The sequence below is a fragment of the Tupaia chinensis genome, unplaced genomic scaffold (assembly GCF_000334495.1).
Source record: "Tupaia chinensis unplaced genomic scaffold, TupChi_1.0 Scaffold000140_1, whole genome shotgun sequence".
NCBI lineage: Eukaryota > Metazoa > Chordata > Mammalia > Scandentia > Tupaiidae > Tupaia > Tupaia belangeri.
Window position 1 is genome coordinate 6,407,595 of NW_006159610.1, and position 16,207 is coordinate 6,423,801.

The 16,207-nt window shown below is 46.4% G+C and overlaps 1 protein-coding gene across 1 annotated transcript in view; it reads right to left on the reverse strand.

Moving 5' to 3' along the window:
- Positions 1-12: 12 nt before the first annotated feature.
- KIAA1549 (KIAA1549 ortholog) overlaps positions 13-16,207 on the reverse strand; it is a 125,971-nt gene continuing 109,776 nt past the window's right edge. The window contains 3 exon segments of the mRNA XM_027770543.1: positions 13-4,868; positions 7,316-7,461; positions 10,836-10,993. Of these exon segments, the coding sequence (XP_027626344.1) occupies positions 4,614-4,868; positions 7,316-7,461; positions 10,836-10,993 (559 nt within the window). The 3' untranslated portion in view covers positions 13-4,613.

The following is a 16,207-nucleotide window of genomic DNA, read 5'->3' on the forward strand; positions in this document are numbered from 1 at the left end:
TACTCCCTCTTCCCCTCAATGTGCAGTGGCCCCAGAGTGGAAAAAGCCATAGAAAGAAGGAACAATAGGAGCCTGGGTAATTATTGACCCTGTGGGAAATTAATTTGGACTAAAGTGTATCAGATTAAGACATCCATTGCTTCTCTCCCTTTCTCACTGGTTCCTGACTTCGTCTCATGTTTCCGAAGGCATTGAATACTCTTTTCCTACGATTTGCTGCTGCTGTGTGTTCTTAAGCTAAATTGGCAAGTGTCCCGACACACACACAAGCATGGAATTAACATTGTGCCGTGACATTTTGGTTTGCAAATCTTTTTAATAGTGGAGAAAGGAGTCCCACCTTACACACTAACAATCACCTCCACGCATATCAGAGGAAACCTGCAACATCCGCACTCCTCGTCCTCTAGGTAACGAGTGGAAGTTCATTGCGTTTTATGAGTGTTACAGCAGGAGTGCCCAGAAACCCCTCTTACCTGTTACAAGAATGTCTATTCATGGACTGGATTCAAGGTGAAAACTAAGCTCAATTGGCTGTCCCATAGAAATGTGTTTGTGGGGTCTACCTGCAGCTCTAGAAGTGGACTTCCTCATGTCCCTTTGTGGGGCAAATGTGGATCTGCAGGCTCTGGAGACTGGCTTCGGAGCCTTGCTCTGGAGGTAGAAACGACATAGCAAAAACTCTACTAGAACTAAGTTAGTGCGAGTTAGCACTGGAGGCCCCGGCCTCCCAACTCACAACCTTAACCAACAGTTCTCCCAACCAGCAAATTCATTCACATCTAAGAATCTAGGATGAAGGGGTCAGAAAAGTTTATTTAATGATTAACGTGTCAACTACTGCCAATGCAGATCAGCATCTAAGAGATTGGTTTGGTCACGGGAGCTCTCAAAAGGCTGTGTGCAAAGGCAGTAAAACTGACCTGTACACGGGAAACAGGGGCCTCACCTACAGTTACCTATTATAGCCCGCAGACTTTCGGGCATCCCTTCACCTGTGCTTTTTCATGACGGTTCTCATGGCCAGAAAAATCTGGTTGGCAAAACCCCACTGTTTAAAAGCTATGTGTCACCAAAATTAAACCACGCTCTGAAATCAAATCAAATTGAAAGAGAAACAGGTAGGTAGCTCAAGTTCAAGGAAAATGTGGATGTATTTATTTATAAACTGCTATGCTCTGCCTAGAACTGTCGTATTTACTTGGTCCTTCAGCCATCTGTGGTGCTTCCCCTTCCCTCCTGCACCCTGGGCATCTTCACAGATCTGGTCATTTCCTCACTGTATGGCTGCAGACATGTTCTTCCGGCCCTTCTTCTGCTTCTAAAATTCCCTCAACAATGCAGTCAGGAATGTTATCCCCGTACTTCAGAAAACAAGGGTCGAGTTCATCCTCCATGACAGTGTCCTCCAACTTCTACATCCTTCCCCAGGCCCGCTCTCAGCACTGGGAACAGTAGTCACCGTCGGCTGGGCAATTTCCCTATAATCTAAGTAGGCTTCCGCCCTAGTGCCTACCATTTCCAAATGCGCAGCTTCCCGGCCTTCCCAGATTTCCAAAGATACCTGTGGACTCTGGACGCATTTCACTGACGGTTAAACTATCTTAGGGACCCGCGCTGTCTCTTTTATATCCCTCTGTACCATGTGACTTCGATTCTCAGATCTCAGAAGGCAGGGTCAAGTGGTGACTTAATTAGTATCAGAAAAGCAGGAGCAGCAAGATGCTTCAGAAATGCTCTTTGAAAGTTAGTGGAGAAGGAAGTGGATTTAAAGCAGAACAAGAGTGAGGAGGAGTCACACTGGGCTCTCACCTCTTCTCTGGAGGCCTGGGTATGAGCCCATTCACTGGTAGACAACAGCACGCCACGTAGGCCATCCCGGAGGACTCACACAAATAACGTTTTACGTTTTCACAGGGCTCTTCTTCCCTTCCTGAGGGACATTCCCGCACATGGTCACATCTGATTCTCACAACTAGATCTCCTAGGAGGTGGGCAGGGGAGGTCTGTTCTCATTTGGGCGATGGGGAGAATGAGGTTCAGAGAAGGAACCTGACACCGTGAGTTGGTGACAGAGTAGACTCTGCAGACAACCATCTCTCCAATCTTCTCTACAACGCCGAATCAAATTTATAGTTTGTGTTAAGAACTTGTAAAATAGGAAAGCAGACATAAAATATAACTTTTCACTTTTATGTGCTTCAACAAATGGAACTCCAAAGCCACACAGGTCAACAAGAGGACCTCTCTTCGAAGGAGATCAATGAACTGAGCAATCTGAAGGCCCACTGGGTATGGCGCTACCCACAGCTAGTTTGTTCCGAGTCTGGAGATGGTAAAACTCTCGCGGCAAGTGTTGAGAGGGAACAAGGGCAAGCTGAGTGTGCTTGTGACCAACAACAGACCACTGGGGACCCTGCTCACACCGCACACACTACACACGCCACTGTTTGTGTCATCTTTGGTCTTGACATCCGTTAAAGGTGTATCGGTTCTATGAATACAAACACAGGTAGAATCCCTTTATGTAGTTGGAAAGGCATCAACATTGCTGCTGTGGTCAACCCCCACATGAAGCAGAGACCTGCCTCTGTAATGGACAAAGGAAGTAACCATGTTCAGTCCACTCTACACGCGAACACTTACAACACTGAGCAGAACGGGGAAGAAAGGGGCCATGTATGCCATTTGCTGTCATGTGACTTAAATTCATTATAAGGTGTCCATAATAAAATTACGCTTGGATATCTGGAACTCTTAATACCATATTTAGGAAGCCTGGTGTCTTCGAGTGGCATGCAAAGAGAATCCTCCATTTTGGGGAGAGTCTGGTATTAAACCAAGACCAAGAGGTAAAAACTCAAACCTGGAAGGGGCATTTTCTCCCATGCTCTTTGGAGCCTCTGGGGGTCACCTGACAAGGAGCCGCCAGTCCTTCATTGAACATCCTCTATTGGGTCTTATTCTCTGTATCCCTTCTCTTTCAGAGGCCTACCGACAACAAATGGGTACATCCCCACTTCCCGGAATCAACTTGCCCTGTAGTGAAGGACTCTACGTTTGTACAACAGGCTTAATGAAGGAAGTATGGAAACGTGATCTGGAATCCAATGACTACACTTTAGAAACCTGTTTTAGTTGCTTCAGGGTTCTTAGAACTTGACACAGATACAAAGGTTTTGATTAGTGAGTGCTCCAAATTCTACCTGTTCATCTGAAAGGTCTTAGTTGATCTCACAAAAAGAAATTCATGATGGGAATCTCTTACCTAAGCCTACTTTTCTTCTGAGTCTCACTCAGGGATCCTTGTCCCTAGAGTCCTTACTCTAACTTGGGGAGCAGGGAAATAATTACTTTAGAAGTAAAACTGAAGCGAGAAGATTCCCCTCTTTCAGGCCCAAAGGGCCAGAGAGTTTGAACAGTTGCTCAACAAAGAAGTTATACAATAAAATCAGGAATGAGAAGCCTCTCCTTTCCCTCGTGGTCTCAAAGTGCTGATTTACATTTCCTGACTCATCATGGAGAGGATGAATTCAACTCAATTTCATTTCCAGATCTTGAACCCAGAAAATGTGATCACCAGGGACCGATTCATAACGATTGGCAGGCCCTTGGAATTCTGACAAAGAATTTTGCTTCGTAAGATGTCACATTCAATCAGCATTTGTGAGCAAGTCATCAGCAAAGGACAAGGATTGGTTAGGACCTCTGGAAAGCCCCCTTCTAAAGGACTCGCCTTAATGATATGCACCAAAATGGGGTTCTCCCTGGAGTTACATGTGCCCAATGAATGAACAGCAAATACAATTCAGAAATAAATCTAAACTTCGATATGTATTTTGAATAATCCAATAAATATTAAGCTTCCCCCAGTCCATTTGAGAGCTGTTTTTTTTTCTTTTCCCTAGAACAAAATGAAACCTTCAACATACTCTTCCATTGAAAAAGCCAAAGATGCATTTCACAGACATAAAGGTGAAGGGCCCTTGGAGCTGTAGCACCAGAAGAAGAAAAATGCAGGGATGGCTTCGTGTGAAATCATCAGGTTCTGTAACCTATCATTTGGTTTCTCACTAGTAGCTTTTTAAAATTCCCGAACAGTCTTAGTACTTTTGTTAATATTACTATTAAAATAAGTTCCTATGGAAGAAAAGAGGGAAGTCAAGCTGTTAATAAAATGTCTTCCAATCTTTTTCTCAGAAAACCAAACATCGTACACGTACACATCAGTCTGAGTCCCACGGAGACGCGTGAGCTCTGTAACTCTTACACCATCTATACACCTTACTCTTCTGCCTTTAAAAAGGGAATCACGCAGTCATTCTGTTAGCTTAGGTTTGTGTTTTGTTTTTGTGAAGTGCTGCTGGCTTTTGGCCAAAAGTACATCAACCCCAGCTGAACCCACACGGTCACAACACTGCCAACACAGTCAAAGAATCATGGCCGTCATGTGACTTATGGTGTCTTCGAACATCGCAACGTGGTCCCTTCCGTGGGCAGCGTGCCCAGAAGCAGCTCATTCCTCTTACAAACACCCACTCAGTTGATCTCCTTGCGGTCTTGCTTCCACAGGAAGCGGATACTTGGCGCTCTGCAAGGCGGTCTGAGACCCATCAGCTGTGGAAGCTCTGCGCGGTGCTCTGTTTCTGGGAGAGCCGGAGCAGCTCCTCGCGGATCGCTTTGATGAGAGAGGCTGAGGAGTGCCCAGGCTGGAGGTCTTCTGTGGAGCTAGTGGGGTAACCAAGCCCAGGGCCCTGCAGCCCCCGGTGGGGGAGGTTCCCAGGAGGGGCTGAGGGTTCCCTGCCTGAAGTCCTTGGCACCTGAAATAGCGGTGAAGAAGAATACTCTTGATGTCCAAGCATGTGTGTCTGAAAAACATGGCAAACGTTACTGTACTTCTCATGTAAGACCAAGAGGAAAAGCAGCCAGACGAGCTCCCAGGACTTCCCCACCTGCCCCCACCCACCAACTCAAACCTTCAGTGAGGCCCCTGCTGCCCAGGTGTGTATGCAGAACTGGGTGGGTGGAGGCAGGAGCTAGGCTGGGGCTCCTGGCTCCTGGAGAGAGCAGGAAGGAGGGGTGGAGAACCCCATGGTGGGGAAAGGTCAGAGCTGCAAGAGGTAAGCAGATACTGGCAGGGAGGGTGACAAAGAAATGACTGCTTCTGCTGGAAGGGAACTCAGGGAGGGTGTGCGTGCGACCACACAGTGGGACTGTGGACCTCAACTGTGATCGCAGAATCACCTTCCATTTCGTCTGTCTCCCGCCTGCCTTTCTGTCTGGGTGTGTTTGGCAAGTGCTCCATGGAGCTGTTCCTTCACGAGTTATCTGCACTCAATCAGACAACAATTTTGCTGATATTTGCAGAATATAGATGAACTTGACATCAGTTTGCAAGAATGATTATACTTTTCAGTGTCTTCTTTTCACATTTTCTCCAGTGAAAAATAATCTCTCTGCATCTAGATATAATATCATGAAATCTGTGTACTAAAAACCTTACATTCAGAGCAAATTATTAGTGAGGTCAACATGGCATTTCAGCTCTAGATTATTTCTACATGTCAATTCTCTAAACAGTGGCAAAGAAGGGACCAGCAGTTAGCATAATGGCTATGTCACTGAACTCCCATGTAGTGGACTGCGGTTCGAGTCCCGGACCTGGTAGCTTAAACTCACGCCAGGCGCATGTGCGTGCATGCCCAAGATCCCAAGAGGAGAATAGAGGAGAGGATTGCAGTGTGCACACACCCTATTGCAAAAACCTCTCTTTCTGTCTCTATGTCTCTCTCTGTCTACCCTGGTAGTAAATGGCGGTTCGAGTCCCGAACCCGGTGGATTAAACTCAAGCCGGGCACGTGTGCGTCCATGCCCAAGATCCAGAGAGTGGAATGGAGGAGAAGGGATTGTGGCATGGCCATCCTCCCTGGGGGGTGATTTCTTGCTTTCTATCTTGGTCTTTCTGGCGAGCCCATGAGCCCTATAGCAAAAACCTCTCCAAAAAGTTAAATAAATAAATAAATAAATAAAAGAACAGTGGCAAAGAAGAGCTCCCAAGTAACTTCACAGGATTCCACAGGAAAACCCAAACTACCCCATGAAACTGAGCCGGGCACAAGGAAGGCAGAGCAAGGAAAGGGCCAGCAAACTTATAGCAGACACCTGAGAAGGCAAGTATTACATTTCTTTTAGGGGAAAACCATATTCCAAAGTAACAAAAACAGCAGGTCCTGAAAGGAACTTAGGGTGTCTGCTGGGAAGGCACAGAAATGCAGAGGAAGTTGTAGCACAATCAGAAGGGTAAAATAAAAAGTAATATTTTAGTTTGTGTTTTCAGACATCATTAATTTATTCCCCCAAGGCCATTAAATTCTTGGGGAAAATAAATCAAAGCACTTGAAGAAGTTGCTCGTGCCCAACCATATTGAGTGAGGGATTAGAAGCCTTGAAAAAGGAACACAATGAACGCAACATCATCTGTGCCTTAAAATGCCCCAAACTGTGTGCTTATTGCAAACCTATCTTCTCAGGGAGTCAGAACAGAAACCAGGCGAATAAGCACACACACAGTGAAGCACAAACAGTGTGCAAGATTAGGAATGTTTACACAGTAATTACACCGAAGATAAGGCCAGACTCGAGTCACAGGTTCAAATTCACGACTTAAAAGTCTGAAGTCAGCTTCAAGAAATACGATGTGCTTTTTAAAAACTTAATGTCAATTTATCATCTAAACACTGCAAGCAAAAACACAAGCGGGAAAAAGTGAGGGAGATTTCCTTTTCCTTTTTAGATTTTTTTTTTTAAAGATCACAAGTGTTTTTCTTAGAATTATTTTATTTAACTTTATTTATTTATATTAATTTGACCAGAGAGAGAGAGAGAGAGACAGAGAGAGAGAGAAAGTGAGAAAGCAAGCCGCCAGGTCCAGGACTTGTACCATGGTCGGTCATGTGGAAGTCCAACGCCCTTAACTACCATGCCACCTGCCAGCCCTTCCATTTTAGATTTTTGCCATAGGGTGCCCTTGCCAGAGAGAGATAAAGTGAAGGAAAGTAAGAAATCCCCCCACACACACCCGGAGCTGGCCACACTGCAATCCCTCTTCCATTCTCCTCTCAGGAGTTTTAGGCATGCACCTACACATGCCACACCAGGTGTGGGACTTGAACAGCATAGTCAGTCGTGGGATCCAGCGTCTTAACCACTATGCCACCTGCTGGTCCCCAAAGTGAGGAGTTTTATGTGCGGCAGAGCAATGAGATGCAGCGGTTATGTCTGATTTTTCAGTGCTGACCCAAGGTGAGCTACTCACCGCCTCTCTCCGCCCAGCTTCATCCTCACTGTACGAAGGCCAGCCTGGGCCTCCATACTGGCCACCTCTGCTGGGTGGCACTTCCACTGGCTGAGCTCCGATTCTGCTAGCGAGTCCCACCTGCGTCAGGTGCTGGATCTGGGAGCCTGGAAGGAACATGGTGGAATGGTCAACTCTGGAGAGTGAAGCTACCAAGTGAGACACCTTCCGTTCTGTCCACGGCATGCCTTTAAGGACAAGGGACAAGTGCGTTATTCAGACATGGCACCCATCCTATCCCAGAACTAAGATCTCCGAAGACGCATCTCCCAAGGAGCTTCTCGGTTCACATGCTTTCATTTCCTTCGTTTCTAAAGACTGACAGTGAAGTGCTTATTTTCTTGGACCAATAGCAAAGGGCTAGAGTCAAAGAGCGTAACAGCGCTCCTGCATCCATGTCTCTAGACGCGGTGAGCAAGGGCCATCTAACTGATTCGGGAGGAAGGAGTGACAGCTTTGGAGCCAGAGAAGCTGGCAGCTGGCTCCTTTGAGCTTCACGAGGAGCTGAATATACAACATGCTCTTTTTCTTAGAAGGCAGGCTCTGTATTTATTTGAATTGAGAATATTAAAGTGCATTCTTGGGATCAGCGGATGGCATAATGGTTACATCGCTGGACTCCCACATAGTTGACCGGGGTTCAAGTCCTGGAACCAGCTGCTTTAAACTCACACTGGGCGTGTGTGCATGCATGCCCAACATCCACAGAGGACAATGGATGGAGGAGAAGGGATTATGCCATGGCCATCCTCACCCCCGGGGGGCAATTTCTCACTTTCTGTGTCCCTGTCTCTCCGGTGAGTGCACACACCCTATAGCAAATATCTGTCTCTAAATTTAAAAAGGCATTCTCATCACACTCACCATTTCCCCCTCATTTATCTGTAGCCCAATTAAAGTCACTCCTTCAGCCTCCTCAGAGATCCTGCCCAGAGCCACTTCCTCACACCCAGACATCTGGAGCTCCCTGGAGGCTGTGACAGGCAGGTGTTGACACACTTTTCTCCCCATCAACTTCTGGCACACAGAATTATCCCCGTAATACAAATAAAGAGAGAAAAATCGATCTCGAGCACTGTGAAGTGAAATATGCATCTCCACATACTCCCGGGACCATCACACGCATCCACAGTGCTCAGTCTGGCTCAGCAGATGTTTAGCGTTCATGGAGGCAGGGCAGGTGGTCCTCTCCATTCTGCAGCCTGTTCCACCTCTAGCTGCCTGATCAACCCTCAGCTAAGCAGCTCTGCTGGAAACAAAGAACTCCTCAGCCGAGTTACTGGAACATACAGCGACAGCTGCAGGTCAGGGAGGGCTGTCCAGGGCCAGGTCTCCGCAGGAACGTGTCAGACACTGAACACTCGGAACCGCACAGAGGCCATCAGGTCTGGGGGGTGGGGTACTGTGTGCAAATCTCGCAAAGAGTTCTCAGCGCAGCTCTACGTCCCGTCTCTGGGGTCCAGCACAGCAGGAGAAATCGCAACTCAGACGTGACATTCTCTCCCCCTTTGTCGGCTTAACACAGGACCACAGGACGGGCTTCCTGAGCCCACACTGAGCCCGGCAGGTCGGGGTTTGCATTCCGGCTAAGCCCTCAAGACCCCCAGCAACTGGCTCCCACTCCTGCTGTGCCTAATTGCTCACTTCTCAGACAAGAGATAAAAATAAGCAAGTAATGGACCTCCCAGGTCTATTCAAGGGTTAAAAGAGATAGGAGAGATCAGGTGCCAGACACAAAGGAGTGGCTAGTCTTTAACTCCCTTTCCTGGCTTGCTAGGAACTCTTCACTTGAGAGCTGCAGGATGATCCATGGGATGAACTGACACCGTCTCACACCGTCTCACCCTCACCTGACTGGATTAACGCCGCCGCATCAAGTCTTGGCACATGCGGCTCCCCTGCCCCAGGTTTTCCATCTGAGGGGGAGGAGAACCTAGATTCCCAGAAGCAGAATTTCTAAATCAAAGGCTCATGACTCCTATTGCCAAATTGTGCTCCATAAGTTTAATAATTTACACCACCACTGGAAATAATAACAACAGCAGCTAATAATTACTGAAGGGTTCGAGCTGCCTGGCACTATTCTGAGCACTTTCCATCAATTATCTCAATCAGTAAAACTGCCACAGGGAGTGACCACTAATATCCCCCCTGCAGAGGTGAAGAAACTGGATGCTAATTTTACCCCCAGGTATTATGGTCGCTGCATGACCGGAATGGTCCCTTGGTGCCTTTTGGGAATGCAATGGCCATTTCTTTAATCATTTCCCAGACTGGGCCTTTCCCCTACGCAGGCTGTTAACTGACACACACGACACAGGTTTCTTCTCTCTCGAGTCTCTCTTTCTTGCTGACTTTTTGTTTTAAGTGGCCAGAGGGTGTGTACATTCAGCAGAGAGACAGAAAAACGTGTTTCCTGGAAGAAGCACGCTGTGGATTTCAAGCGGAGGGTTCACACCCAGGACCAGATCAGTGGCTCAGAGAGCTCAGCCCCTCTTCCCCTCCCACTCACCCTTCCTCTCTACCAGGACCCAAAGAGAAACAGCTCTGGCTGAAGAAGAGGCCTCTACAACTGGGAAATCAAAAATGGAGTTTTTTCTAATTCAAACGTAAAGCAAATGCCCTACAGTCGGCCCTCCTAACCAGTAGGCTCCACAGCTGCAGATCCAACCATGGCTCAGAGAGCTCAGCCCCTCTTCCCCTCCCACTCACCCTTCCTCTCTACCAGGACCCAAAGAGAAACAGCTCTGGCTGAAGAAGAGGCCTCTACAACTGGGAAATCAAAAATGGAGTTTTTTCTAATTCAAACGTAAAGCAAATGCCCTACAGTCGGCCCTCCTAACCAGTAGGCTCCACAGCTGCAGACCCAACCAAATGGACAGGATATACTTGAAAAAAAAAAAAGAATAAATGAAATGTAAAATAACAATGCAAGACTAAAACACAATATACATTTATAAAACAATACAGTATAGGGGCCAGTAAGTGGCATAGTGGTTAAGGTGCTGGCCCACATGGCTGACTGCAGTTCCAGTCCTGGACTCAGCACCTCGAAACTCATGCCAGATGAGTGTGTGTGTGTGTGTGTGTGTGTGTGTGTGTGTGTGTGTATGAGTATGCCCAAAATCCGAGGAGGAGAATAGAAGAGAAGGGATTATGGTGTGACCATCCCTACTGGCCGGGGTGATTTCTCACTTCCCCTCTCACAGTCTCTGTTCAGAGAGTGCATGGGCCTCACAGCAAAAGCTTTAAAATAAAAATACAGTGTAACAACTATTTACACAGCATCGACTTGGCACCAGGTGCAGATGATTTTAAGTGTACAGGAGGATGTGTGGAGGTGCGTGCAAATACCGGGCCACTTTTATACAGGGTCAGGGGCAGCTATGGAGTTTGGTACCTGCAGGCATCCTGCGACCAATCCCCTGCAGACACCGGGGACGAGGTAGCTCAGAAACACGAGCCAAGAACCCACACGTACCTGTGGTGCCCCCAACAGGCCGAGGCCGGGCCACCGATGGCACCTCCTCAGGGTAGATCCCTCGGGTAGCGAACGGAGCTTCTGCTGATGCCTGCGGCTGCGGGGGCTCAGGCGGTGCCAGCTCTGAAGACTGTAGCAAACTGGGGCCGAAACCGGGTCTGGAGGCAAAGCACAGCAACATCAGTACTCCCCAAAACGGCTCTGCTGTTCCCTCAGACTGCCCTCCACCTACAGATACGACTCCTCTGTTTTTGCTCACCCCTCTACTCCTGTGGAGCACACGGGACCACTTCTCCTGCGCCCTGAGGGCAGGGACCTTGCCATCTGTCCCCGCCCTACCTCCAGCACTAAGAACGGCACCTGGGTCAGTAGGTGGCACAGTGGCTAAGGCTCTGGATCCCACATGGCTGAACGCGCCCTTAGAGTTCTGGACCCAGCAGCTTGAAAACCATGGCTGGATATGTGTGCATGTGTGCCCCTAACCCTGAGTGAACCAAGGAGAAGGGACTGTGGTGTGGTCAACCCCCGGGGGGTGATCTCTCACTTTCCCTCTCTCACTCCCATGAACCCACTCTACGGCAAAAACCGAAGTAAAAAAAAAGACACCTGGAATACAGGTGGTGTGGACACATATTTGTTGGATGACTGGATACATTATTTCCATTTTTCAGTGGAGACTAGATGGGGTGGAGGTTAAAGCACTGGACCCCACATGGCCAGCTGCATAGTTTGAGTCCTGGACTTGGAAATCATGCGAGGCACCTGCACACGCATACTCAAAACACTGAAGAGAGACTGGAGAAGGGGCTGCAGCATGGCCAAACCCCCTCGGGAGTGATTCTCTCTGTCTCTCTGGGGAACACATGCACCCTATAGCAAAAACCTTTAAAAAAAGGTGGTGGGGGGGGAGGAAATGTTTTAATTTTCAGACCAAAGAAGGCACAGTTAAAGCTCCTGGGCCTATTAGTGTCTAGACTCTACCTGAAGCTAAGGCCCTCTAGTGGTGGGACCAGGCCACTGGTATTTCCGACATTCCACAGATGATTGGCTTCAGCCAAGGCTGAAAACCAGCATGCTATGAGAGTGGTTCTTAAACTTTTGATCCCTGGACTCTTTTTTCTTTTTAAGTATTTATTTTATTATTTATTATTTTTTTAATTTGACGAGAGAGAAAAAGAGAGAGAGAGGAAAAGTGAGAAAGCATGCTGCCAGGTCCGGGGCTCGAACCATGGTTGGGCATGAGGGAGTCTAGTGCCTTAGCCACCATGCCACCTACTGGTCCAATCTCTGGCCTCTTGTAAACTAATAAAAATTACTGAGGACTCTCAAGAACTTTTATTTATGTGGATTATATCAATATTTATAAGCTTAGATTCTAAAATATAAATTTTAAACACTTATTTTAAAAACTAACTTAAAAATAATAAGAAGACATCTATTATGTGTCACTATAGTATTTTTCATGAAATTAACTATATTCACTACTTCCCCAAATTAGTGATAAAAATGGCACTCTTGTATTTTGTTCAAATTTCCTTAATAGAAAACACCTGAATTTTATACACTTTGCATTCCATTAGTTGTTATTTTAGGAAGAAAATATGACATCAAAGAATAAGTGGTTGGAAAAGAGTATTTTAATGGACTTTTTAGAAAATACTAAAATAAGATTTCAGGTATTCTTGATACCATAACAAAACTCATCAAGTGGTTTTTTTGCCAGACAGTGCATGCACTCAACAGAGACGGTGTGAAGGAAAGTGAGAAATCGTTCCCGGTGGGGGGTGGGGGTGTGGCCACGCTGCAATTCCTTCTCCATTCTCCTCCTGGGGTTTTGTGCTGGTGTGATTTTTAAGCTATCAGGTCCAGGACTCAAACCACAGTCAGCCATGTGGGAATCCAAAGCCTTAACCACCACCCCACCTGCTGGCCCCCAAGTGGCTGTTTGTTAAGGGTCCATTGCAATACGGACTCTGACCCCGTATCAGTGAACTTTTCAGCCTCTATTACATTCAAACCGCGCTGTTTTATCTACGTTTTTAATGGATCTTTAACCCAGGCATGATTTTATGACGTTTGCCGATGGGAAAATGCTGTCTCACTGAGTTATGCAGAACTTCCAGATACGGATGTGTTTTGCTTTACCATATCAAAGACTCCTGTTCATTAATATCACCTACTGAGCTCAGCCAGAAAGGCCCGTATGTACTGGGAAGCTGTCGAGTTCACAATGGCAGATCAAAATGTCCAAAATTTGAATTTTCTCTTGAAAGCTCAATTTTATCACTGGCAACAAATGCCATCAGTTGTTTTTCTCGAAGTGACAGGCTCACTTCATTGACTCAGGAGTGCCTGTCAAACCTCTAAGTCCGAGTAAGTCTGAGTGACAATGTCGGTTGGTTGCTCGTTCAAATAAGCAGTACGGAAGGAGTTCCGTTTAGTGCCAACTCAAACACTCGGACTTCAAATCCCACATCCAGCAGATGTGCTTACAGATACTTTCCCTTCTGTCACACAGACTGTTAAAGACTCAAGGGTCTAAATTTAATAATTTTTAGAGGGTTTTGCCTTAGGGCATGTACATTCACCAGAGAAAGATACAGAGACAGTGAGAGGGAAAGTGAGAAATCAAACCCCCCCCCCAAGGGGGGTGGCCACCCTGCAATTCCTTCTCCATTCTCCTCCCAGGATCTTGGGCATACATGTACATGCACCTGGTGTGATTTTCAAGCTACCAGATCCAGGACTCGAACTATGGTAGACCATGCGGGAGTCCAGCAACATGTCATCTGCTGGTCCCAAAACTAGTGATTTTTTTTAATTGCCAGAGGGTATGTGAGACTGCCGGAGAGGGAGAAAGAAAGAGAGAGAGAATTCCCAATAGGGAATTCCCTTCTCCATTTCTCCATCCTGTCAGGATCTGGGACGATCTAACCTAACTCCCATCTCCACCCACGCACACAAGCCTGGTGTATTTTTGAGCCACCAGGGCCAGGATCTGAGCAGTGGACAGCCATGCATGACCCAGCTTCTCATGCACTCAGCCAATGCAGTACAGGGCTTGCCCTCCCCACCCCAAATCACTCACTTTCACTACTTCATCTCGGACACGCTCACATAAAGCTGGCACTACTGTAACTGAGTGTACATGTCAGTGAAGAACAGATACTGTCCCACGACTGGGGGGTGCTGCCCACAACAGGCTGGGGAGCAGCATCTTTCTTCCCAGTGCTTCTCCACCTCTGCACAGATGCCAACACAATGAAACAGGCAAGTGACACCTTAATATTATTATGAAGGCAGTTTTGACCTCATGCACCTCCTAAAAGGATCTCAAGGTCCCTTAGGGACTTAAGAAGCCACCTTCAGAGCCATTTTTCTAAAGAAATTCAAGAGCTAAAAAAAAAAATCGAGGACTATTAGAGCCAGTCATTTGCAAATGATACTCAGCCAGTAATTAACTGATCAAATGAGCTTGATGAGAATGTAGACCAGCATGCCCTTATTTCAGTGTTATTTCTGGATTACAGTTCATTAAATGAAACCCAGACTATTAATATTGCTCTCCTTAAATAACTGCTGCTGTTTTAAATTGACCTCGGAGAGACAGAGAGATGGCTGACATCCCTGTAGACCGAAGAGTTTAGCACGAGGCACACTCCACCTTCAAGGTCTGTAAATGGGAGCTCACCTAACCTGACCCCTGTCTCTGGACCATCCACCCAGGAACTAGCTGTTCCCTTTCACTAATTCATTCCACTTTCCCTCCCTCCTGTCTACATGCACATGCTTTTTCTATAGGATACACGTGCTCACCAGAGAGACAGACGTAAAGCAAGAAATCACCCCCCAGAGAGAATGGCCATGCTGCAATCCCTTCTCCCCTATTCTCTCGGGATTTGGGGCACACACATGCCTGGTGTGTTTCAAGTCACCAGGTCCAGGACTCGAACTGCGGTCGTCCACATGGGAATCCTCCACTTTAACCCCATGCCACCTGCTGGCACTATGCCCATCCTTTTATCCTATATCATGAGCACAGGCATTTCAGTGTAATCCCAACCCTCTAGATTCTTTTAACTTGGGGGACGATAAAAGTTACTAATAACTGGGACTAACCCAGGCAAGCCAGAGCATGTGGTTCCACCATCACCTTTAACTGCCTCCCTGGATTCCCTGAGCCCCTAAAGCTCCCCTTACCACCCTCACCTTTGCTTTGCCTTTTTTGTTTGTTTTTTTGACCACAAAGTTGTGCCTGTTGTGTGTGTGTGTGTCTGTGTGTGTGTGTGTGTGTGTGTGTGTGGAGGGAGGGGGGGCTGGAGAGACATAAAGCAAACCCCTCTGAAAATGAGGAAGTATAAAGAAAAGTAACAGAGAAAGTAAGGAGAAAACAAATAGCATTCCTACATGTGTGTGACTTCCGCCCACTGAAAGGAGAGTTGAATTGGATTTCTGAGATTCACTCTGTTTTTCCGCAATTCCTTCTTAGTAATGAGCCGGTTGTCCACACATGCCTGGGTTTGTTTATGGACTCTCTGTTTAGTTCTATTGGTCTATTCTGTCTAGTCTTACAGTAGTACCATTTATTATAATCCTAATACCTTATTATTTCTCAAACTGTTTTGACTATTCCTGGACTCTTTTCACTTCTATATGTATTTTAGATCAGTTTATCAGTTTCTACACATTGACAAAAAATGGCAGCCTTGAATAGGATTATATTGAATCTACAGATCATTTGGAGGAGAACTGACATTTTTAAAATGTTAAGTTCTGGGCCAGAAAATGGCACGATGGTTAGGGCAGCATGATCCCACATGGCCGACTTCACAGTTTGAGTCCAAGACCACGTGGTTTGAAAATCACGCCAGATGCACATGCGTATGGAGGAGGAGGGATTACGGCATGGTCATTCCCCGAGGGGGACGATTTCTCACTTTCTCTCTCTGTATCTCTCTCCGGCAAGTTCCTGCACCCTATAGCAAAACTAAGAAGATTAAATTATCTAATACATGAACGTCTTTCCTCGGAAGGGTTAAACAACATCTTGAGTGAGATTTATTGTAAGGTATTTTATATTTTTGAATGTTATTTTAAGGGGTATTTTGATTTTTAAAATTTTCTGTTTGTTGTTTATATACAGAAGTAAAACAGATTTTTGTGTACTGATCTTATATCCAATTCCCTTGCAATTTAGCTGCCTTACTATTTAGCTCTTACAAAAATCCCTTAATTCTAACAATTTATGTGTTGACATTTTAGGATTTGCTACTACAAAATCAGATCATCCGTGCATAGTAACAATATTATTTCTATTAATTCTTTGTTTCTTTTTCTTGTCCTGTTACAGTGGCTAGAACCCCGGGGGAGGT